Here is a 22,668-nt window from a genome sequence, read left to right as displayed (position 1 = left end):
CCACATCATCCTGCTCACAGTGGTCCGCATCCTGCTCGCCACGGTCCTCATCCTCCTTCTCTTCACTGTGTCCACAAGAAGGTAAACATCTGCTGGTTTTTCCCCCTTTATTTATTTATTAATTGGACCTTTTTCAATGCTTTTGTGTCAGCATTGTTTTAAAACTGTCTACACCTGCTGGACTTTGAGCTCGTTACACATGTGTGGACACTGGGAAAGAAATGACACCATTTGCATAATGTTTTAATGTAAAACAAATCATTGATCAAACAATCCATCTTAAAAATCAGCAGGAGAAATACTTTCAGGACGCGTCTCTGTCAACTTCCTGCTGTCTTTGCATGATGGAAGACGTCGCCTGACCGCCCTCGCCATGGTCCTCTTCCTCCTGCTCGCCACGGTCCACATCCTTCTGCTCGCCACGGTCCTCCTCCTGCTCGCCATGGTCCGCATCATCCTGTTCGCCACGGTCCACATCCTCCTGCTCGCAATGGTCTGCATCCTGCTCGCCACGGTCCACATCCTCCTGCTCGCAATGGCCCTCATCCTCCTGCTCGCCACGGTCCACAACTTCCTGCTCGCCACGGTCCTCATCCTCCTCCTCGCCACGGTCCACATCATCCTGTTCGCCACGGTCCTCATCTTCCTGCTCGCCATGGTCCTCATCCTCATGCTCGCCACGGTCCACATCCTCATGCTCGCCACGGTCCACATCTTCCTGTTCGCCACGGTCCCTCGCCTCAGTCCTCGACCGCCTGGTAAACCCACCTCCGCTTGTCCTTCTCCCAGCTTCCTCTCCGTCCTCGTCCTGGTGGTGGTCCTGTCTCTTGTTGGCCGCTCCAGAACATTTGTGGTCCCTGTAGTAACTCTGCCTGGAGAAACCTTTGTTGCAGGCGGCGCAGCGGAAGCGGTAATCGTCCGTGTGCGACTGCTGGTGCTCCATCATGTGTGCCCGGCGACTGAACGCCTTGTGACACAGCTGACACTTGAAGGGTTTGATGCCTGGATGGAGGTAACACACACACACACACACACACACACACACACACACACACACACACACACACACATTAGCAGGAAAGTAGGGCAAGTAGAGTAGTGCCCTAAGACAGTGTTTTTCAACCTTTTTTGAGCCAAAACACATTTTTTGCGTTGAAAAAAATGCGTAGGCACACCACCGGCAGAAATGATTCAAAAACGAAACTCAGTTGACAGTAAAAAGTCGTTATCGCAATTGTTGGATATGACTTTAAAGCCCGTAAGGACCAGATGAGTCGCCCGCTGGCCTGTTCTAAAAATAGCTCAAATAGCAGCACTTACCAGTGAGCTGCCTCTATTTTTTAAATTGTATTTATTTACTAGCAAGCTGGTCTCGCTTTGCTTGACATTTTTAATTCTAAGAGAGACAAAACTCAAATAGAATTTGAAAATCCAAGAAAATGTTTTAAAGACTTGGTCTTCACTTGTTTAAATAAATTCATTTATTTTTTTACTTTGCTTCTTATAACTTTCAGAAAGACAATTTTAGAGAAAAAATACAACCTTAAAAATGATTTTAGGATTTTTAAACACATAAACCTTTTTACCTTTTAAATTCCTTCCTCTTCTCTACCAAGCGGTATAGCTCGGTTGGTAGAGCGGCCGTGCCAGCAACTTGAGGGTTGCAGGTTCGATTCCCGCTTCCGCCATCCTAGTCACTGCCGTTGTGTCCTTGGGCAAGACACTTTACCCACCTGCTCCCAGTGCCACCCACACTGGTTTAAATGTAACTTAGATATTGGGTTTCACTATGTAAAGTGCTTTGAGTCACTAGAGAAAAGCGCTATATAAATATAATTCACTTCACTTCACTTTCCTGACAATTTAAATCAATGTTCAAGTAAATTTATTTTTTTATTATAAAGAATAATAATTACATTTTAATTCTTCATTTTAGCTTCTTTTTTTCGACAAAGAACATTTGTGAAATATTTCTTCAAATTTGTGATTAAAATTAAAAAAAAAATATTCTGGCAAATCTAGAAAATCTGTAGAATGTAATTTGAATATTTATTCAAAGTCTTATTCAAAATTTTTGTTCTGGAAAATCTCGAAGAAATAATGATTTGTCTTTGTTAGAAATATAGCTTGGTCCAATTTGTTATATATTCTAACAAAGTGCAGATTGGATTTTAACCTATTTAAAACATGTCATCAAAATATATATATTTATTGTGAGAAATCATTAAGATGATCAGTGTTTCCACAAAGATAAATTTCATTCATTATTAATAATAACATAGAGTTAAAGGTAAATTGAGCAAATTGGCTATTTCTGGCTATTTATTTAAGTGTGTATCAAACTGGTAGCCCTTGGCATGAATCAGTACCCAAGAAGTAGCTCTTGCTTTCCAAAAGGTTGGAAGCATGCATGACTATAGCTCTTGTCTCAAAGTAGGTGTACTGTCACCACCTGTCACATCACACCCTGACTTATTAGCACTTTTTTGCTCTTTTCCTGTGTGTAGTGTTTTACTTCTTGTCTTGCGCTCCTATTTTGCTGGCTTTTTCTCTTTTTTTTTGGTATTTTCCTGTAGCAGTTTCATGTCTTCCACATCTACTTTGTTTTAGCAATCAAGAATATTTCATTTGGTTTTATCCTTTTGTTCGGATGTACTTTGTGGACGCCATCTTTGCTCCACGGTAAGTCTTTGCTGTCGTCCAGCATTCTGTTTTTGTTTACTTTGTAGCCAGTTCAGTTTTAGTTTCATTCTACATAGCCTTCCCTAAGCTTCAATGCCTTTTCTTAGGGGCACTCACCTTTTGTTTATTTTTGGTGTAAGTATTAGACACCTTTTTACCTGCACTCTGCTTCCCGCTGTTTCCCACATCTACAAAGCAATTAGCTACCTGCTGCCACCTACTGATATGGAAGAGTGTTACAGGGTTACTCTGCCCAGCTCTAGACAGCACCGACACTCAACAACAACACATCATTTGCAGACTATAATTACTGCTTTGCAAAAAATATTTTGAAGCCAAATAGGTGAAAATGTTTTTCAACCACTGTGGTTTGGGCTCCTCTAGTAGCCAATCTTACCAGGCCTATTTGTATTTTTATTTGATTAAGTATTTTTTGTGATTGGAATTTCTTATTTTAAGACCAAAAAATTGTAGAATATACCATATTTTTCGTAGTATAAGTTGCTACGGAGTATAAGTCGCACCTGCTGAAAATGCATAATAAAGAAGGAAAAAACCATATATAAGTCGCACTGGAGTATAAGTCTCATTATTTGGGGGAAATGTATTTGATAAAACCCAAAACCAAGAATAGACATTTGAAAGGCAATTTAAAATAAATAAAGAATAGCGAACAACAGGCTGAATAAGTGTAGGTTATATGAGGCATAAATAACCAACTGCTATGTTAACCTAACATATTATGGTAAGAGTCATTCAAATAACTATAACATATAGAACATGCTATACCTTTACCAAACTATCTCTCACTCCTAATCCATAAATCCCATGAAATCTCATACGTCTGGTCTCTTACGTGAATGAGCTAAATAATATTGTTTAATATTTTACGGTAATGTGTTAATAATTTCACACATAAGTCGCTCCTGAGTATAAGTCGCACCCCCGGCCAAACTGTGAAAAAACTGCGACTTATAGTCCGAAAAATACGGTACTTAAACAAAAAACTGTGATGTGTTGAAGCCGCAATATTTGAAGTGTGACGTTGTGAAAAGTTAACATAGGTTATAAAGGTAGGCAGGTAATGTCTACTAGTTCACTTAATTCTTATCGCCTTTTTTGAACTAGTTTCATGTTTTACTGCAGTGTTTTTCAATCACTGTTTTGCGGCACACTAGTGAGATACCGTCTGGTGTGCGTGTGAGATTTTTTATAATTTCCCCTATTTGGGTTCAAAATATTTTTTGCAACGCAGTCATTATGGTCTGCAAATGATGTGTTGTTGTTGTTTAGAGCTGGGCAGAGGAACCCTGTAATACTCTTCCATATCAGTAGGTGGCAGCAGGTAACTAATTGCTTTGTAGATGTCGGAAGCAGAGTGCAGGTAAAAAGGTGTCTAATGCTTAAAGTAAGAATAAACAAAAGGTAAGTGCCCCTAAGAAAAGGCTTTGAAGCTTAGGGAAGGCTATGCAGAATGAAACTGAAACTGAACTGGCTACAAAGTAAACAAAAACAGAATGCTGGACGACAGCAAAGACTTACTGTGGAGCAAAGATGGCGTCCACAAAGTACATCCGAACAAAAGGATAAAAACAACTGAAATATTCTTGATTGCTAAAACAAAGTAGATGTGGAAAATATCGCTCAAAGGAAGACATGAAACCGCTACAGGAAAATTACAAAAAATAAGAGAAAAAGTCACCAAAATAGGAGCGCAAGACAAAAAGCAAAAAAGTCGAAATAAGTCAGGGTGTGATGTGACAGGTGGTGACAGTACACCTACTTTGAGACAAGAGCTATAGTCATGCATGCTTGGTTATGCTTTAAAGTCATATCCAACAATTGTGACGACAACTTTTTACTGTCAACTGAGTTTCGTTTTTGAATGATTTCTGCTGGTGGTGTGCCTACGCATTTTTTCAACGCAAAAAAATGTGCCCTGGCTTAAAACAGGTTGGAAAACACTGATCTAATTTCACCTATTTGGGGTCAAAATATTTTTTTAGTAAACCAGTAATTATAGTCTGCAAATGATGTGTTGTTGTTGAGTGTCGGTGCTGTCTAGAGCTGGGCAGAGTAACCCTGTAATACTCTTCCATATCAGGAGGTAACTAATTGCTTTGTAGATGTCGATACAGCGGGAGGCAGCATGCAGGTAAAAAGGTATTTAATGCATAAACAAGAAATAAACAAAAGGTAAGTGCCCCTAAGAAAAGGCATTGACGCTTAGGGAAGGCTATGCAGAACAGAACTAAAACTGAACTGGCTACAAAGTAAACAAAAACAGAATGCTGGAGGACAGCAAAGACTTACTGTGGGGCAAAGATGGCTTCCGCAATGTACATCCCAACATGACATGACAATGTCCCCAGGATGAAGGATTAAAACAAAGTCAATGCGGGAAATATCGTTCAAAGCAATACATGAAACTGTTACAGGAAAACACAGAGAAAAAGCCAGCAAAATAGGAGCGCAAGACAAGAACTAAAAGACTACACACAAGAAAACAGCAGAAAAGTCTAAATAAGTCAGGGTGTGATGTGACAGGTGGTGACAGTACACCTACTTTGAGACAAGAGCTATAGTCATGCATGCTTACTTATGCTTTAAAGTCATATCCAACAATTGCGACAACAACTTTTAACTGTAAACAGAGTTTCCTTTTTTACTGATTTCAACGCAAAAAAATGTGCCCTGGCTCCAAAAAGGTTGAAAAACACTGTTTTACCGTTCATATTTTTGCCAAATCTCCCTGTGTTTTCCTTTCTTGGCCCCAAGTTGCCAAACAAACAGCATAGCAATTATTTTTTAAATTGGTGTCCTGAAAGTGTTAGGTCCACTATATTTATGCCTGATTACATGGTTGGAAGGATTTAAAAAGTGTATTTCCTGACCTGAATGTGACAGAATGTGTGCCTTGAGTTTGTCTGGTCTGTTGAATTCTTTGCTGCAGCCAACGTGAGTCCTGATGGGAAAGTCACATTAATACAAAGTCTGTCCTTTATTCCAAGATATATATATATATATTTTTTTGCTTTTGCGCTTACCTGAAAGGACACTTGTATTTTTTGAAGGGCTCATGGATGAGCATGTGGCGCTTAACTTTGTCCTTCCTGTTGAACGTGGCGTCGCACACGGAGCATTTGTATGGTTTCTCCCCTGGAAAATGGCATTCATATTTAGTGGACATTTCTAATGTTTTGTTTTTGTACGCTGTGAATGACTGTATCTGCTGTACTGTACTGTACTGTACTGTCTGACTGCAGCAGGTATGTTCCCATCAGAGTTGGAGGCACCCATTCAATATCCATCATCCACAGTTAAGATCGGCGGGTGGAAGTCACATGTATTAACTGTACAGTTCTGATGTATTTACAGTGTAATAGTATCAACACAATATTACATATGTATTATTAGGGACAGAGGACCCTATTGAATATTTAAGGTTTTATTAGGGTCCGCCAGGCCTATTGCAAAAGGACTCCACAGGAGTCCTTTTGCAATGGGCCAAGGACCCTATTGAAACTAAGGTTTTATTATTATTCTTTATGATTATTATTCTTTATTCCGCACCTTCGCACCCTAATTTGACCTCCTTAGCATGCTTCAAAACTCACCAAATTTGACACAAACGTCGGTTTGGCAAACCGTCCCAAGTTAATAAGTAACCAAACCCCAAAAATCAAAATTGCGCGCTAGCGCCCCCTAGGAAGAAACAAAAAACAGACTGCTTATAACTTCCAGTAGCAATGTTGTAGAGACATGAAGCAAAAACCTCTATGTAGGGCTGACTTAGACCTACATTTCCCAATTTAAACTTCTATGACAAAAATCAACAAATATTTTGCAAAAACTCATTCAAAGCAAAATTTTCGCAAAAAATTCAATTTTTGCCTCTTTGAGCTGTAATTTGACCCCCTTAACATGCTTCAAAACTCACCACATTTGACACAAACGTCGGTCTGGCAAACCTTCCCAAGTTATTAAGTAACCAAACCCCAAAAATCAAAATTGCGCGCTAGCGCCCCCTAGGAAGAAACAAAAAACAGACTGCTTATAACTTCCAGTAGCAATGTTGTAGAGACATGAAACAAAAACCTCTATGTAGGGCTGACTTAGACCTACATTTCCCAATTTAAACTTCTATGACAAAAATCAACAGAAATTTTGCAAAAACTCATTCAAAGCAAAATTTTCGCGATAAATTAAATTTTTGCCTCTTTGAGCTGTAATTTGACCCCCTTAACATGCTTCAAAGCTCACCAAATTTGACACACACATCAGGACTGGTGAAAATTGCCATGTAATCAAAAAACCAAACCCCAAAACTCAAAATTGCTCTCTAGCGCCCCGTAGGAAGAAAACACAGACCAAACTGTCTTTAACTTCCAGTAGGAATGTCGTGGAAACATGTAACAAAAACCACTACGTAGGTCTCAGTTAGACTTATATTTCATACACTCTTACCCCCCAGTTAAAATCAACAGGAAGTTTGCTATTCCAACTTCAATCAATCAATCAATGTTTACTTATATAGCCCTAAATCACTAGTGTCTCAAAGGGCTGCACAAACCACTACCACATCCTCGGTAGGCCCACATAAGGGCAAGGAAAACTCACACCCAGTGGGACGTCGGTGACAATGATGACTATGAGAACCTTGGAGAGGAGGAAAGCAATGGATGTCGAGCGGGTCTAACATGATACTGTGAAAGTTCAATCCACAATGGATCCAACACAGTCGCGAGAGTCCAGTCCAAAGCGGATCCAACACAGCAGCGAGAGTCCCGTTCACAGCGGAGCCAGCAGGAAACCATCCCAAGCGGAGGCGGATCAGCAGCTCAGAGATGTCCCCAGCCGATACACAGGCAAGCAGTACATGGCCACCGGATCGGACCGGACCCCCTCCACAAGGGAGAGTGGGACATAGGAGAAAAAGAAAAGAAACGGCAGATCAACTGGTCTAAAAAGGAGGTCTATTTAAAGGCTAGAGTATACAAATGAGTTTTAAGGTGAGACTTAAATGCTTCTACTGAGGTGGCATCTCGAACTGTTACCGGGAGGGCATTCCAGAGTACTGGAGCCCGAAATGAAAACGCTCTATAGCCCGCAGACTTTTTTTGGGCTTTGGGAATCACTAATAAGCCGGAGTCCTTTGAAGGCAGATTTCTTGCCGGGACATATGGTACAATACAATACAACTTCAATACAAAAGTTGACATTCGGGAGTCTCCTGGGAAAATCGTAAGGGTTGGCAAGTATTAGAATTAGCGGTGAATACACCGCCGCTGTATAATACCGGCGGGCCAGCTCTAATGTTAATTTAATATTGTCTCAAGGGCCAAAATAAATTACATAGGGGCCAGAGTTTGACACCCATGCATTAAGTCTCATAATGGTGGCACCAAGGCGTCCTTATAAAATGCCCAAGCACTTTACAACTGTTATTACTATGATACTGATGTATAACACATGTATACAACTTTTTGTCTGTGTAATAATCCATCCATCCATCCTCTACCGCTTATCTGGGCTTGGGTCGCGGGGGCAGCAGCCAAAGCAGTCCCGTCCATCGCTGCTTTAGCTTTAATTATTATTATTATAAGAGTTCCTGACGCATTTTAATACATAGAAATACAAACACCAAAAGCAGTGAAGTTGTCAGGTTGTGTAAATGTTAAATAAAAAGAGAATACAACAAATCCTTTTCAACTTATATTCAATTGAATAGACTGCAAAGACAAGATATTTCAAGTTCACACTGAAAAACTTCATTTTTTTTTCGCAAATAATCATTAACTTAGAATTTAATGGCAGCAACACATTGCAAAAAAGGCATTTTTACCAGTGTGTTACATGGCCTTTCCTTTGAACAACACTCAGTGCAGGTTTGTTTGGGGACTATAGAGCGTTTTCATTTCGGGCTCCAGTACTCTGGAATGCCCTCCCGGTAACAGTTCGAGATGCCACCTCAGTAGAAGCATTTAAGTCTCACCTTAAAACTCATCTGTATACTCTAGCCTTTAAATAGACCTCCTTTTTAGACCAGTTGATCTGCCGTTTCTTTTCTTTTTCTTCTATGTCCCACTCTCCCTTGTGGAGGGGGTCCGGTCTGATCCGGTGGCCATGTACTGCTTGCCTGTGTATCGGCTGGGGACATCTCTGCGCTGCTGATCCGCCTCCGCTTGGGATGGTTTCCTGCTGGCTCCGCTGTGAACGGGACTCTCGCTGCTGTGGTGGATCCGCTTTGGACTGGACTCTCGCGACTGTGTTGGATCCATTGTGGATTGAACTTTCACAGTATCATGTTAGACCCGCTCCACATCCATTGCTTTCCTCCTCTCCAAGGTTCTCATAGTCATCATTGTCACCGACGTCCCACTGGGTGTGAGTTTTCCTTGCCCTTATGTGGGCCTACCGAGGATGTCGTGGTGGTTTGTGCAGCCCTTTGAGACACTAGTGATTTAGGGCTATATAAGTAAACATTGATTGATTGATTGATTGATTTTTGAAGTGGAATTCTTGCTTGATGTACAGCTTAAGTTGTTCAACGGTCTCCTGCCTCATATTTTAGCCTTCACACATTTTCAATGTCTTGGGATGGTTTCCTGTGGACGGGACTCTCGCTGCTGTCTTGGATCCGCTTTGAACTGAACTCTGGCGGCTGTGTTGGAGCCACTATGGATTGAACTTTCACAGTATCATGTTAGACCCGCTCCACATCCATTGCTTTCGGGGGGGGTTGCCCACATTTGAGGTCCTCTCCAAGGTTTCTCATAGTCAGCATTGTCACTGGCGTCCCACTGGATGTGAATTCTCCCTGCCCACTGGGTGTGAGTTTTCCTTGCCCTTTTGTGGGTTCTTCCGAGGATGTTGTAGTCGTAATGATTTGTGCAGCCCTTTGAGACATTTGTGATTTGGGGCTATATAAATAAACATTGATTGATTGATTGACTACAGGCAGGCCAGTCTAGTACCCGCACTCTTTTACTACGAAACCATGCTGTTGTAACACGTGGCTTGGCATTGTCTTGCTGAAATAAGCAGGGGCGTCCATGATAACGTTGCTTGGATGGCTTTGATTGACTGATTGAAACTTTTATTAGTAGATTGCACAGTACAGTTACCACTAAATGCTAACACCCCAATAAGTTTTTCAACTTGTTTAAGTCGGGGTCCACGTTAATCAATTCATGGTAAAGAACAGAATTGTTGTATTTTCCTCCAATACCTGGAAGGAGTAAAAGTCGTCCTCACCTGAGTGAATGCGTGTGTGCAGTTTGAGGTAGTGTTCTGTCTTGAAGGCCTTCTTGCACATGTGACACTTGAACCTTCCGCCAATGCCGTGAGTGGGGAGATGGCGCCGGAAGTACCTCTCGCTCGGGAACACCTGCAGACACGGGGTTTCTCATTAGCGCCGTGTCAAAAAAACAATGTTGTTGCCAGCTGTGGCTGACGGCAGCCTTCCAGAGTGTTTTTATTTATTTTTAACTCCCCAAAAATGGTGGTGGCTACATTTGAAGTATTATTACGACTATTACAGCAGCGGCTCTGTTTCATAAAGACGTCTTGCACGACACATTGTGGTGGTGGTGGTGGGAAAGGTCATATTGGAGGTGTGGTGCCTCAAATATTGCCAAAAGTATTTGGACACATGCATTGACTCGAACCTGAAGTGCCATCCCATTCCTAATTCCCAGGGTTCTATATGACCTTTTACATCTATTACAGCTTCAACTCTTCTGGGAAGGCTGTCCACAAGGTGGCAGAGTGTGTTTATAGGAATGTTCCACCATTCTTCCGAAAGCGCATTGGTGAGGTCACACATGAGAAGGCCTGGCTCTCAGTCTCCGTTCTAATTCATCCCAAAGGTGTTCTATCGGGTTCAGGTCAGGACTCTGTGCAGGCCAGTCAAGTTCATCCACACCGGACTCTGTCATCCATATGTATATATTTATATAGCGCTTTTCTCAAGTGACTCAAAGCACTTTACATAGTGACACCCACTATCTAAGTTACATTTGAACCAGTGTGGGTGGCACTGGGAGCAGGTGGGTAAAGTGTCTTGCCCAAGGACACAACGGCAGTAACTAGGACGGCACAAGCGGGAATCGAACCTGCAACTCTCAAGTTGCTGGCACGGCCACTCTACCAACCGAGCTATGCCGCCCATATGCTATCCATGCTATCCATGTCTTTATGGACCTTGCTTTGTGGACTGGTGCACAGTCATTTTGGAAGAGGAAGGGGCCCGCTCCAAACTTTTCCCATTAGATTGGGAGCATGGAAATTTCCCAAAATTTTTGGAGCATTCAAAGTTCCTTTCACCGGAACTAAGGGGCCAAGCCCAGCACCTGAAAAACAATCCCACACCATAATTCCTCCTCCACCAAATTGCACACTCGGCACAATGCAGTCCGAAATGTAGCGTTCTCCTGGCAACCTCCAAACCCAGACTGGTCCGTCAGATTACCAGATGGGAAAGTGTGATTCATAAGTCCAGAGAAGGCGTCTCCACTGCTCTAGAGTCCAGTGGCGATGTCCTTTACACCACTGCATCCCACACTTTGCATTGGACTTGGTGATGTATAGCTTAGATCAGTGTTTTTCAACCTTTTTGAGCCAGGGCACATTTTTTGGAGATGAAAAAATGCGAAGGCACACCACCAGCAGAAATCATTAAAAAACGAAACTCAGTTGACAGTAAAAAGTTGTCGTCACAATTGTTGGATATGACTTTAAAGCATAACCAAGCATGCATGACTATAGCTCTTGTCTCAAAGTAGGTGTACTGTCACCACCTGTCACATCACACCCTGACTTATTTGCACTTTTTTGCTCTTTCATTGTGTGTAGTCTTTTAGTTCTTGTCTTGCGCTCCTATTTTGCTGGCTTTTTCTCTGTGTTTTCCTGTAGCAGTTTCATGTCTTCCCTTTGAACGATATTTCCCGCATCTACTTTGTTTTTATCCTTCATCCTGGGGACATTGTCATGTCATGTTGGGATGTACATTGCGGAAGCCATCTTTGCTCCACAGTAAGTCTTTGCTGTCGTCCAGCATTCTGTTTTTGTTTACTTTGTAGCCAGTTCAGTTTTAGTTCTGTTCTGCATAGCCTTCCCTAAGCTTCAATGCATTTTCTTAGGGGCACTTACCTTTTGTTTATTTCTTGTTTATGCATTAAATACCTTTTTACCTGCACCCTGCCTCCCGCTGTATCGACATCTACAGAGCAATTAGCTACCTGCTGCCACCTACTGATATGGAAGAGTATTACAGGGTTACTCTGCCCAGCTCTAGACAGCACCGACACTCAACAACAACACATCATTTGCAGACTATAATTACTGCTTTGCTAAAAATATTTTTAACCCAAATAGGTGAAATTAGATAATCTCCCACAGCACACCAGACTGTATCTCACGGCACACTAGTTTAAAAACACTGGCTTAGACACAGCTGCTCGGCCATGGAAACCAATTCCATGAAGCTCTCTGCGTACTGTACGTGGGCTAATTGGAAGGTCACATGCAGTTTGGAGTTCTGTAGCAAGTGACTGTGCAGAAAGTCTTTGCACTATGCTGACCTCTCTGTCACTTTACCTGGCCTACCACTTGGTGACTGAGTTGCTGTTGTTCCCAAATTCTTCACTTTTCTTATAATAAAGTTGACTTTGGAATATTTAGGAGCGAGGAAATTTCACGACGGGGCTTGACGGTGGCAGAGGGGTTAGTGCGTCTGCCTCACAATACGAAGGTCCTGCAGTCCTGGGTTCAAATCCAGGCTCGGGATCTTTCTGTGTGGAGTTTGCATGTTCTCCCCGTGAATGCGTGGGTTCCCTCCAGGTACTCCGGCTTCCTCCCACCTGCAAAGACATGCACCTGGGGATAGGCCCCTCCCACCTCCAAAGACATGCACCTGGGGATAGGCCCCTCCCACCTCCAAAGACATGCACCTGGGGATAGGTTGATTGGCAACACTAAATGGTCCCTAGTGTGTGAATGTGAGTGTGAATGTTGTCTGTCTATCTGTGTTGGCCCTGCGATGAGGTGGCGACTTGTTCAGGGTGTAACCCGCCTTCCGCCCGATTGTAGCTGAGATAGGCGCCAGCACCCCTCGCGACCTCAAAAGGGAATAAGCGGTAGAAAATGGATGGATGGATGGAAATTTCACGACTGGATTTGTTGCACAGGTGGCATCCTATGACAGTTCCACGCTGGAAATCACTGAAAGCGGCCTGTTCTTTTACAAATGTTTGTAGAAACAGTCTCCATGCGTAAGTGCTTGATTTGATACACCGGGCCAAGTGGTTAGGACACCTGATTCTCATCTTTCGGATGGGTGGCCAAAGACTTTTGTCAATATAGTGCATGTGACCTTACCTTCTGGCAGTGTGGGCATGGAAAGTTGTGTGAGGCGGTCAGGAGGTGTTGCTCCAAAGCTTCTTGGGTAGAATACCTGCCTTGACATTTCACACACCTGCGGACACAAACGCGGTCAAGGGACCTCCGCCAAGGCTTCACCCGGCCATGAGAAGACCACCGACCTGTAGACCGAGGCTTCCTTGCGCGTGCTCTGCTGCGGACAGAAGCAGTGGGAGTACTGGTGCACTCCCAGTTCAAACAGAGAGGGGAAGACTTTGCTGCACAGGTGGCAGCGGTACGTCAGCTGCTCCTGGTGAGTCCTGATGTGCTCCAAGAACTGATCCAGCTTCTGGAAGGTCTGGGAGCAGGACTTGACCACACACTTGTAAACCTGAGGGAGAAACAAAAGGGCCACACCAATCGTGGTGGTTGAGCAAAAACAAAACAAAAAAAGATTGAGCGCTCACCTGCTCCCCCTTGTGTTGGGTGAGGTGGGACTTGAGCTGGAAGTAGGTCTTGAACTTGCTGGAGCAGAACTGGCACTGGTAGGAGCTGTCAATCACCACAATCTGTTTGGCGTGGTCCGCTGGACCGGCGTCCTGGCCGTGAGGACCAGGGGGGGCCGGTTCATCGTCCGCATCAGCGTCTGCTGTCATCTCCTCCGTCTGCTCCGAGGCTTCTGTGCTCGATGAAGGCGTTAAGTGATTAGTTCATAATAATAATAATAATTAAAGCTGCAAGCAGCGTTGGTCGGGTCCGCCTTTGGCCGCTGCCGCCAAGACTCAAGCCCTGGTCTTAGTCAGACCTACATAGAAGTTGTTTATTCATGTCTCTACGACATTCCTAACAGTTACAAGCAGTTTTGTCTGTGTTTTTTCTTAGGGGGCGCTAGAGCACACTTTTGATTTTTGGGGTTTGGTTTTTTATTAGATGGCAATTTTCACCAGTCCTAATGTGTGTGTAAAATTCGGTGAGTTTTGAAGCATGTTAAGGGGGTGAAATTACAGATCGTTTTTTCTGGATGTTGTTGATAAATGGCTTTCGCGTTGCATAGCGGTGCTTTAACTTGCACCTTGAAGCATTTTAATGGGGTCAAATTACAGCTCAAAGAGGCAAAAATTACATTTTTTAGGAAAATTTGCGCAGGTTTTTTTAATGGCGCGTAAAATCCAAACCGGAGCAGTAATCAAAACTCTTTCGATAACTTTTAATAAAAAGGGTTCAAACTCTCTTCTGTGCGAGTTTGAAGCTGAAACGACAAACACGCTCAGAGGAGAACACAGTATAATAATAATAAAAACTACAACAGCCTAAAAGCTAGAACTAGCACACATGTATCTAAAAAAGGCTTTTTGATGTTGGGGTCTGTGGGACCCGTTTTAATTTTTTATTAAAAGAAAAATGATACGTTTAATACATTTTTCAAACTGAGACTCGCTGACTTTGGCTCATTTTCTGTGAAAAACATATATCAAAATACAGGAGCTCCTGAAAAACAACCTTGAAGGTAGAAAAGCACTATACAAATACAACCCATACATATTTAATGACCACACACCACTCTACACAATTCTACTACATACAGGACTTTCTCAGAAAATTAGAATATTGTGATAAAGTCCTTTATTTCCTGTAATGCCACTAAAACCATGAAGATGTCATACATTCTGCATTCGCTACACATCAACTGAAATATTGCAAGCCTTTTATTATTTTGATATTGCTGATTATGGCATACAGCTTAAGAAAACTCAAAAATCTTACCTAAAAAAATTTGAATATTTCCTCAGACCAAGTTAAAAAAAAGATTGGAGGCAATCAGCCTGTGGCATTGCTGAGGTGTTATGGATGCACAGGATGCTTCAATAGCAGCCTTTAGCTCATTTGCATTATTGGGTCTGGTGTCTTTCAGCTTCTTCTTCACAATAGCCCACAAATTCTTGATGGGGTTCAGGTCAGGGGAGTTGGCAGGACAACGGAGGACAGTAATGCCATGGTCAGTACACCAGTTATGGCTGGTTTTGGCACTGTGGGCAGGTGCCAGATCATGCTGGAAAATGAAATTATCATCTCCATACAGCCTTACAACAGATTGAAACATGTAGTGCTCTAAAATCTCGGTACACAGCTGCATTGACTCTGGACTTGATGAAACACAGTGGACCAACACCAGCAGCTGACATGACAGCAATATTAAAATAAAAGGCTTGCAATATTTCAGTTGATGTGTAACGAATGCAGAATGTATGACTTGTTCATGTTTTTAGTTGCATTACAGAAAATAAGGGACTTTATCACAATAATCTAATTGTCTGAGACAGTCCTGTATAAGATGTCCGGCTCCACTGGACCCGGGGCTAATAGAAGTGTGGAAATTAATGTTCTGTGTACCACACGCACACACACACACACACACACACACACAGAGCAGGCCTAGATAGGAGGAGGACAGAGTTTAGGTACACAGAACATCAGAGGGTCAAATGTGCGAGAAAATGAGAGCAGACAGTGTTGACAAACAATGTTGCAACCACACACACACACACACACACACACACACACACACACACACACACAGCAGGCCTAGACAGGAGGAGGACAGAGTGTAGGTACACAGAACATCAGAGGGTCAAATGTGCGAGAAAATGAGAGCAGACAGTGTTGACAAACAATGTTGCAACCACACACACACACCGCAGGCCTAGACAGGAGGAAGACAGAGTGTAGGTACACAGAACATCAGAGGGTCAAATGTGCGAGAAAATGAGAGCAGACAGTGTTGACAAACAATGTTGTACACACAGCAGGCTTAGACAGGAGGAAGACAGAGTGTAGGTACACAGAACATCAGAGGGTCAAATGTGCGAGAAAATGAGAGCAGACAGTGTTGACAAACAATGTTGCAACCACACACACACACACCGCAGGCCTAGACAGGAGGAGAACAGAGTTTAGGTACACAGAACATCAGAGGGTCAAATGTGCGAGAAAATGAGAGCAGACAGTGTTGACAAGCAATGTTGCAACCACACACACACACACACACACACACACACACACACACACACACACACACACACACACACACACACACACACACACACACACACAGCAGGCCTAGACAGGAGGAGGACAGAGTGTAGGTACACAGAACATCAGAGGGTCAAATGTGCGAGAAAATGAGAGCAGACAGTGTTGACAAACAATGTTGCAACCTTGTGTGGGAACCGCAGGTGCAGGAACACAAAAGAAGAATCCCTGTGGGGATGCAGAAACTGGCAGAGAAATTTTCTGTGCAACGTTCATATTGTTGTTACTCAGCCAGCCTTTGTGGGTCTGATGGACCCCTTGCATTTTGTAGCTTTTAATGCCTCACATTCAAACACTTTTATGTTCAAATACCGAACAGATGTTTATTGGGATAAGGTAAACATCGGTTCAGTATTTGAACATAAAAGTGTTTGATTGTGAGGCATTAAAAGCCACAAAATGCAAGGGGTCCATCAGACCCACAAACACTGGCTGAGTAACAACAATATGAACATTAGACAGATAGTACTTTATTGATTCCTTCAGGAGAATTCCCTCAGGAATTATAATTTAACTCTCCTGAAGACATCAATAAAGTACTATCTGTCCGTCTCTATAACACAAGGTTTAAAAAGAAGGACAAGTCAGAAAGTAGAACCCACCTGTCAGTGTTGTGTGGTCTCCCTCCCCCGCCTCATGCTGCTTGGCTTCCTCCTCACTGCTGGACACCACCTTCACCGTGCTGGCCACGCCCCTAGGCCACACCTTTTTATATCCAGAGACAGCTGCTATCATTTTGTACAGAAGTTGGACTCGGATTACAGGTGAAACTCCCCAAAAAATGAGAATATGGTGTAAAGGTCCTTTCATTTTGCAGTTCAAATGTGAAACTGATATGTGATATACACTCGTTACACACAGAACAGAATATGTCATCCATCCATCCATCCATTTTCTACCACTTATTCCCTTTTGGGGTCGTGGGGGGCGCTGGCGCCTATCTCAGCTACAATCGGGCGGAAGGCAGGGTGTACCCTGGACAAGTCGCCACCTCATCACAGGGCCAACACAGATAGACAGACAACATTCACACTCACATTCACACACTAGGGACCATTTAGTGTTGCCAAGCAACCTATCCCCAGGTGCATGTCTTTGGAAGTGGGAGGGGCCTATCCCCAGGTGCATGTCTTTGGAGGTGGGAGGGGCCTATCCCCAAGTGCATGTCTTTGGAGGTGGGAGGGGCCTATCCTCAGGTGCATGTCTTTGGAGGTGGGAGGGGCCTATCCCCAAGTGCATGTCTTTGGAGGTGGGAGGGGCCTATCCTCAGGTGCATGTCTTTGGAGGTGGGAGGGGCCTATCCCCAGGTGCATGTCTTTGGAGGTGGGAGGGGCCTATCCCCAGGTGCATGTCTTTGGAGGTGGGAGGGGCCTATCCCCAGGTGCATGTCTTTGGAGGTGGGAGGGGCCTATACCCAGGTGCATGTCTTTGGAAGTGGGAGGGGCCTATACCCAGGTGCATGTCTTTGGAGGTGGGAGGGGCCTATCCCCAGGTGCATGTCTTTGGAGGTGTTTGGGGCCTATCCCCAGGTGCATGTCTTTGGAGGTGGGAGGGGCCTATCCCCAGGTGCATGTCTTTGGAGGTGGGAGGAAGCCGGAGTACCCGGAGGGAACCCACGCATTCACGGGGAGAACATGCAAACTCCACACAGAAAGATCCCGAGCCTGGATTTGAACCCAGGACTGCAGGACCTTCGTATTGTGAGGCAGACGCACTAACCCCTCTTCCACCGTGCTGCCCTAGAATATGTCATGCTTTTTTTTTTTCAATGTATACAGTGGTGGTGAAAAGTGTACATACACTTGTAAAGAACATCATGTCATGGCTGTCTTGAGCGTCCAATTATTTTCTTGCGATGTAGTGATTGGAGCACATACTTGTTGCTCACAAAAAAAACATGCATGAAGTTTGCTTCTTTTATGAATTTATTATGGCTCTACTGAAAATGTGCTGGGTCAAAAATATACATACAGCATACATACACAACTGGGGGGAAGGGGGGGACTAGGATGACAGGCGATGCAAAACAATAACACATCCATCCATCCATCTTCTTCCGCTTATCCGAGGTTGGGTCGCGGGGGCAGCAGCCCAAGCAGGGAAACCCAGACTTCCCTCTCCCCAGCCACTTCGTCTAGCTCTTCCCGGGGGATCCCGAGGCGTTCCCAGGCCAGCCGGGAGACATAGTCTTCCCAACGTGTCCTGGGTCTTCCCCGTGGCCTCCTACCGGTTGGACGTGCCCTAAACACCTCCCTAGGGAGGCGTTCGGGTGGCATCCTGACCAGATGCCCGAACCACCTCATCTGGCTCCTCTCGATGTGAAGGAGCAGCGGCTTTACTTTGATTTCCTCCCGGATGACAGAGCTTCTCACCCTATCTCTAAGGGAGAGACCCAAACTCATTTGGGCCGCTTGTACCCGTGATCTTGTCCTTTCGGTCATGACTCAAAGCTCATGACCATAGGTGAGGATGGGAACGTAGATCGACCGGTAAATTGAGAGCTTTGCCTTCCGGCTCAGCTCCTTCTTCACCACAACGGATCGGTACAACGTCCGCATTACTGAAGACGCCGCACCGATCCGCCTGTCCATCTCACCATCACTCGTGAACAAGACTCCGAGGTACTTGAACTCCTCCACTTGGGGCAGGGTCTCCTCCCCAACCCGGAGATGGCACTCCACCCTTTTCCGGGCGAGAACCTTGGAGGTGCTGATTCTCATTCCGGTCGCTTCACACTCGGCTGCGACAATAACACATAACCCCATTGTTTACTATCAATGCTGCTGGAATTGTGATTTTCCTGAGCTAGCGAGGGAGGGAGAGAAGGAAGGGTTGGTTTATATTGTCTTCTATCTAGCAATGTTCATATTTGTTTACATGTCCCTTGGCAAGTTTCACGGCAATAAGACACTTTTGGTAGCCATCCACAAGCTTCTGCTTACATTTTTCACCACTCCTCTTGACAATATTGCTGCAGTTCAGCTAAATGTTTGGGTTTTCCGACATGGACTTGTTTCTTCAGCATTGTCCACACGTTTCAGTCAGGACTTTGGGAAGGCTATTCTAAAACCTTCATTCTAGCCTGATTTAGCCATTCCTTTACCACTTTTGAGGTGTGTTTGGGGTCATGGTCCTGTTGGAACACCCAACTGCACCCGAGACCCAACCCTGATGATTTTAGCTTGTCCTGAACAATTTGGAGCTAATTCTCCCTTTTCATTGTCCCATTTAAAGCAGCAATTCCATTGGCAGCAAAACAGGCCCAGAGCATAATACTACCACCACCATGCTTGACGGCAGGCATGCTGTTCCTGGGATTAAAGGCCTCACCTTTTCTCCTCCAAACATATTGCTGGGTATTGCGACCAATCAGCTCCATTTTTGCTTCGTCTGAAAACAGAAATTTCCTCCAGAAGGTCTTATCTTAGTCCATGTGATGTCAGATAAAACAAAAATGGAGCTGTTTGGCCACAATATGTTTGGAGGAGAAAAGGTGAGGCCTTTAATCCCAGGAACACCACGCCTACCGTCAAGCATGGTGGTGGTAGTATTATGCTCTGGGCCTGTTTTGCTGCCAATGGAACTGCTGCTTTAAATGGGACAATGAAAAAGGAGGATTAGCTCCAAATTCCTCAGGACAAGCTAAAACAATCAGCCCGAGGGTATTTGCTTATAAGCTTCTGCTTGCATTTTTCACCACAAAATTGGTGCAGTTCAGCTAAATGTGTTGCTTTTCTGACATGGACTTGTTTCTTCAGCATTGTCCACACCTTTAAGTCAGGACTTTGGGAAGGCTATTCTAAAACCTTCATTCTAGCCTGATTTAGCCATTCCTTTACCACTTCTGAGGTGTGTTTGGGGTCATTGTCCTGTTGGAACACCCAACTGCACCCGAGACCCAACCCTGATGATTTTAGCTTGTCCTGAACAATTTGGTGCTAATCCTCCTTTTTCATTGTCAAATTTAAAGCAGCAGTTCCATTGGCAGCAAAACAGGCCCAGAGCATAATACTACCACCACCATGCTTGACAGTAGGCATGCTGTTCCTGGGATTAAAGGCCTCACCTTTTCTCCTCCAAACATATTTCTGGGTATTGCGACCAATCAGCTCCATTTTTGCTTCTTCTAACAACAGAAATTTCCTCCAGAAGGTCTTATATTTGTCCATGTGATGTCAGATGAAACAAAAAGAGTTGTAGATATGATTGGAAACTGAAGACAGCCATGACATTATGTTCTTTACAAGTGTATGTAGACTTTTGACCACCACTGTATGTACTGTATACATCACTTTGATGATCATGGTTTACAATTAAAAAAAAAACAAATATTCTGAAATTTTCAATTCAAGGTTTTCATAAACTGTAATCATCAAAAGAAGTCTCAAAATGCCTTAACTTGCATGTTACGAGCCTGTATCATAAGTTATTGTTGGTGTAAACCGGCCGTATTCAACTGGCGGCCTGCCAAAACTTTTTATTTGGCGAACACCACCCTAAGAGGCTCCATGAAAGCATCAAAAGTAGGGTTTCTCGTGCATGCAGTACCCCCGCCACCCTGCAGGGGGCAAGAGCGAAGCATATGACGCAAAGAAGCAGTAGGGGGGTTAGTAGAAGGAGACTACTCCCTTCAAATCCAAAACAGCACTTATAACCCTGAAATAAATCTAAAGAAATCACAAAAATCAGACTTTTAACAGCTCCTGGACAACAAAGTAGGAATGTTCTGTGCTCATGTTGTTTTTTTGGCCGAGTAATTCTCTGGCGATCAAAGTTCGTTTAACAAATCTAGCAATAAATATGACCAGTATAGGGCGATAACGCTACATTTTAGGTTTAATTGTGATGAGCCCCATTCATTGTGTGCAATGTTTGCTGTGGATGTTTCAATATGTAGTAGTTTATTGTGTTAATGTACTAACACTAAACCTTCTATTTGATTGATGTAAAATATACAATGGATGTTACAATGGATGTGGGGGCGGCATAGCTCGGTTGGTAGAGTGGCTATGCCAGCAACTTGAGGGTTGCAGGTTCGATTCCCGCTTGTGCCATCCTAGTTACTGCCATTGTGTCCTTGGGCAAGACACTTGACCCACCTGCTCCCAGTGCCACCCACACTGGTTTAAATGTAACTTAGATATTGGGTTTCACTATGTAAAGCGCTTTGAGTCACTTGAGAAAAAGCGCTATATAAATATAATTCACTTCACTACACTATAGTGATGTTTATTTTATATTTATATTTTCAAAGTGTAACCTAAGTAAATGAAGAAGTTTAACGAAATAAAACTAAGGAAGCAAAATGAAAAGAAGAAACCTCAATCCTCAACAAAACTTACTGAGCTTCTGTTTCTTCATGCGGTTAACTATCTGTCGAGCTGCACACGCTGGACTTGAGTAGCGAGGGCAGAATAATGGAGTTATTGACAGCGCAGTGTGAAAGCCGATGTGTTTACTTTGCAATTAAGTAAACAAAGTCTCAAAGGAATATAACCTGGAGAGGCACTTTCTCATGAAACATCCACATTTGAATGTCCGGCCCCTGAGCCCTTGGGCTCTTGAAATTGCGGCCCTCTTCATTATGCAGTTGAATAAACGAACCTTTGCACGATATTCTAATTATTTTGAGTTTCACCCGTGTGTTGTTTGATACGAGTAAAGAAAATGGATGGCTAGAACACAGATCATTTAGAATTGTGTTGTGTTGGAGGACCTTGTGTGTCTGCATGTGCTTCTTCACGTTGGACTTTTGGGCAAAGGCTCGACCGCACACGATGCACTGAAATGGTTTCTCTCCAGTGTGACTGCAAACACATGCACAAACAGCAGGAAGTGGTGACTTTAAGAGAGCAAAACAACTCATTTCATCATGAAATAATTGTATTTCATGATGGATACTTCACCTCCTAATGTGCTGCTGGAGGTCAAAGTTCTTGGAGAAGATTTTGTCACAGAAGTTGCACTTTAGCTTCAGACCTTTGGCTTTCAACGACTCTGCTGAAGACAAATAATTCATTTGTATCCATAGTTTATTGTCTATTGTTTTACAGTCGTCCCTCGCCACATTGTGCTTGGAAGTTTGCTGATATTTTTAAACCAAATTTTATGTATTTATGGCCTAAATTAAGCATGTTCTATCATAAAAAGGGATAAAAGAAGCAGTTTATTGTCTTCCTTTGAGCGATATTCCCTGCACCTGCTTTGTTTTAGCAATCAAGGCTATTTAAGTTGTCGCTATCTTTCTTTGCAGGGACATTGTTGATTGTCATGTCATGTTGGGATGTACTTTGTGGACGCCATCTTTGCTCCACAGTAAGTCTTTGCTGTCGTCCAGCATTCTGTTTTTCTTTACATTGCAGCCAGTTCAGTTTTAGTTTCATTCTGCATAGCCTTCCCTAAACTTCAATGCCTTTTCTTAGCGGCACTCGCCTTTTGTTTATTTTTATTTTAAGCACTATTGTTATCATGACAAACCAAAACATCTACAAAGCATTTAGCTACTTGCTGCCACCTACTGATATGGAAGAGTAT

General features: G+C 43.5%; 1 protein-coding gene across 2 annotated transcripts in view; it reads right to left on the bottom strand.

Moving 5' to 3' along the window:
* Positions 1 to 226: 226 nt before the first annotated feature.
* Positions 227 to 22,668, bottom strand: part of znf341 (zinc finger protein 341) — a 37,366-nt gene continuing 14,924 nt past the window's right edge. The window contains exons 7-16 of one of the 2 annotated variants that reach the window (XM_061902476.1): positions 22,041 to 22,134; positions 21,851 to 21,941; positions 16,737 to 16,839; positions 13,512 to 13,723; positions 13,227 to 13,435; positions 13,063 to 13,159; positions 9,940 to 10,072; positions 5,730 to 5,841; positions 5,577 to 5,647; positions 227 to 1,002 (exon numbers count right to left, since the gene is read on the bottom strand). In XM_061902476.1, the coding sequence (XP_061758460.1) occupies positions 305 to 1,002; positions 5,577 to 5,647; positions 5,730 to 5,841; positions 9,940 to 10,072; positions 13,063 to 13,159; positions 13,227 to 13,435; positions 13,512 to 13,723; positions 16,737 to 16,839; positions 21,851 to 21,941; positions 22,041 to 22,134 (1,820 nt within the window). In that variant the 3' untranslated portion in view covers positions 227 to 304. The remainder of the gene's footprint in view (positions 1,003 to 5,576; positions 5,648 to 5,729; positions 5,842 to 9,939; positions 10,073 to 13,062; positions 13,160 to 13,226; positions 13,436 to 13,511; positions 13,724 to 16,736; positions 16,840 to 21,850; positions 21,942 to 22,040; positions 22,135 to 22,668) is intronic. The other variant, XM_061902477.1, reaches the window with a different exon arrangement.

The sequence above is a fragment of the Nerophis ophidion genome, linkage group LG06, assembly GCF_033978795.1.
Source record: "Nerophis ophidion isolate RoL-2023_Sa linkage group LG06, RoL_Noph_v1.0, whole genome shotgun sequence".
Lineage (NCBI taxonomy): Eukaryota > Metazoa > Chordata > Actinopteri > Syngnathiformes > Syngnathidae > Nerophis > Nerophis ophidion.
This window is presented reverse-complemented; position numbering and strand designations above follow the sequence as displayed.